The sequence below is a fragment of the Rhea americana genome, unplaced genomic scaffold (assembly GCF_003343005.1).
Source record: "Rhea americana isolate MKP2758 unplaced genomic scaffold, rheAme1 scaffold_78, whole genome shotgun sequence".
In the NCBI taxonomy this organism is placed as follows: Eukaryota; Metazoa; Chordata; class Aves; order Rheiformes; family Rheidae; genus Rhea; species Rhea americana.
The window spans coordinates 2517868-2520096 of record NW_028186956.1 but is presented as its reverse complement, the minus strand read 5'-3'; the positions used below and the strand labels follow the sequence as shown (position 1 = coordinate 2520096).

Here is a 2229-nt window from a genome sequence, read left to right as displayed (position 1 = left end):
ATGTTATAGTGAGTATAAGAATGATCTGAGGTCTAGTCATCAGAGTACAGGATGGCATACCATTGAGAAGTCTAATCTTTGCTCTGACACACAAGCCCTAAAGTTGAAGAAACCCTATTCACATAAGTCTTCCACAGCTTGTTTTGGGGACCAACTAACATGGTTTGAGATTTGCAACAAGCAAAGCCCACTCAGACAGACTTGCTGGAATATGTTGTGAGAGAGTGATCCAGAGACTGAATTTTAAAAAATGACATGCCAGCAGAAACGATCCTAACAGGACATAGTGATCTGATCAGGCAAGTATGAGTCTCACAGCAATATATGAAAAGATCTGCAAAGTGTGGGAAACTCAGGTCTGGAGGGCATATCCAAGGATATAGAGATTCAAGCAAAGCCTAAGATGACCTCTAATCGGGCTGCTGAGCAAATAGCTTGCTCATGGATCTTTTCCAAAAATGCAGATCACAGATAGAAGGACACTTATTTGAGTCCTTCTGCAGAGAAAATGGAGCCAAATAGTAGCCAATCCTGCAGTGGTGGCTGCTTGCAAGTCAAACATGCTGATCCTCCAGCTGCTTCACTGTTGTCAGAAAGACATTTGACTCCATCTAGCAAAGTGTGTGTGGAGTGCTCTGAGGTCATTTGCCTTGTGAAGGTAGCTGTTAGCCCTGCTGAAAAACATTTACTGAACAACATTTGCTGAAAAAGGCAAGGTTGGAGGGCAGAGTACTTTGCCTAGCTGGCATCAGTCAAGTCACAGCAATTTAAGGGCAGGTAGGAAGGAAGGAGCTTCCCAGCCTAGAGACAGATTTGGATTTTTGTTGGGGGGTGTTATTTGGGGCTATTTATTAACTGATGGGGGTTATCTTGACTATGATCTAAGCTGCAGAGAGCTCCCAAGGTCCTTCTCCTGGAGAGTCCCAGCTGGGTGGGTCACCTTTAATCAGACAGATAGGACAACATGGACAGGCAGCGACGTTCTGCAACTGTGACCACAAGGCTGGTCTTGCACAACACAAGAGATGTAGTCATACAGCAGAGATGGGTAGAGACAGACAAATGCTTCCTACCAGGATGATGTATCAGAACAGGCTAAGCAGACCGTGGCCACACGAGAAGAGTCACACGGGCATTTAGGCAGGCAGCCAGGCTAGACTGCTCTTTTCTACCTGACAAACCATCAAACAGCTACCCACAAGAATCACAAAGGAGATACAGCAGTTCTGGGCAACCTGTTTCCTCTCTAGAAGGGAAATAAAGTCTCCCTTTTCACTGCAAATGAAGTTACTCAAACTATGCAATTCCAGGGCACCCTCTGTGTGGGTGACCTGAGCTCTCAGGAAAGCGGCTCCATAAAAACTGCTTGCCTTCACAATCACAGGTTTCAGTTAGTGACTTGTTACCTGCCGGTGAAACCACATCACAAGGCAGAGGTGCCGAGATGGAGGTTGACAAGACAACGAGAAGGAACGGCCCTTTCTTCATATGCTTCCCTCTACGACGAAGGGTCGCAATCCGCCTGGCAGAAGGGGCAGCAGGGCCGACAGGACCAAGGAATAACAAGCAGGAGAGTGATTTCCTCACGAGCAAAACAAGGACCGCACTCGGCTGCAGGTAACACACCTGGCGCCTGTCAAAACGTACTGCGGCCTGGAAGCAGAGCGCCGAGGGGGAAGATGCGGCTCTGCAGCAGAGCCCCGCGGCCGCCGCTCTCCGCGGGGCGAGGGCGGCCGTTGGCGGGCGGGGGCGGCCGTTGGCGCGGCGCGCGCGGGGCGCCGGCCGTTGGGCGAGCTGCGCCGGGCGGGGAGGGGAGGGGAGGGGAATGGGGGGGGCGCCGCCGCCGCCGCCGCGCAGCCCATAAAGCGCCGCCTGGGCCGGAGCCGCCGCGCATAGCTGGGCAGCGCCGGGCGYGTGCGGCGTCGCCATGAGGGAGATCGTGCACATCCAGGCGGGCCAGTGCGGCAACCAGATCGGCACCAAGGTGAGCGAGCGAGCGGCGCCCCGCGCCCGCCCCTGCCTCCCCGCCGCTTGGGAAGCCCTCCAGCGCCTCGGGGCCCCGCGCCGCGCCGCGGCAGCCGCCCTCCCCGCTCCCTGGCTTCGTCCCGTAGGGGCGGATTTTAACCCCCTTTCCGCCCCGCCGYCAGCGCGGCTGCCCAGTTCGGCGTTGCCGAGAGGAGCGGGGCGYATCGCACCTCCTCCCTGTGGCCGTGAGGGGCTGCGGGATAC

At 55.2% G+C, this 2229-nt stretch overlaps 1 protein-coding gene across 1 annotated transcript in view; it reads left to right on the top strand.

The window, feature by feature from the left end:
• The first annotated feature begins 1844 nt into the window (after window positions 1-1844).
• The window catches only part of TUBB6 (tubulin beta 6 class V), an 8937-nt gene continuing 8552 nt past the window's right edge, over window positions 1845-2229 (top strand). Inside the window, exon 1 of the mRNA XM_085322465.1 lies at window positions 1845-1984. Within this exon, the coding sequence (XP_085178591.1) occupies window positions 1928-1984 (57 nt within the window). The 5' untranslated portion in view covers window positions 1845-1927. The remainder of the gene's footprint in view (window positions 1985-2229) is intronic.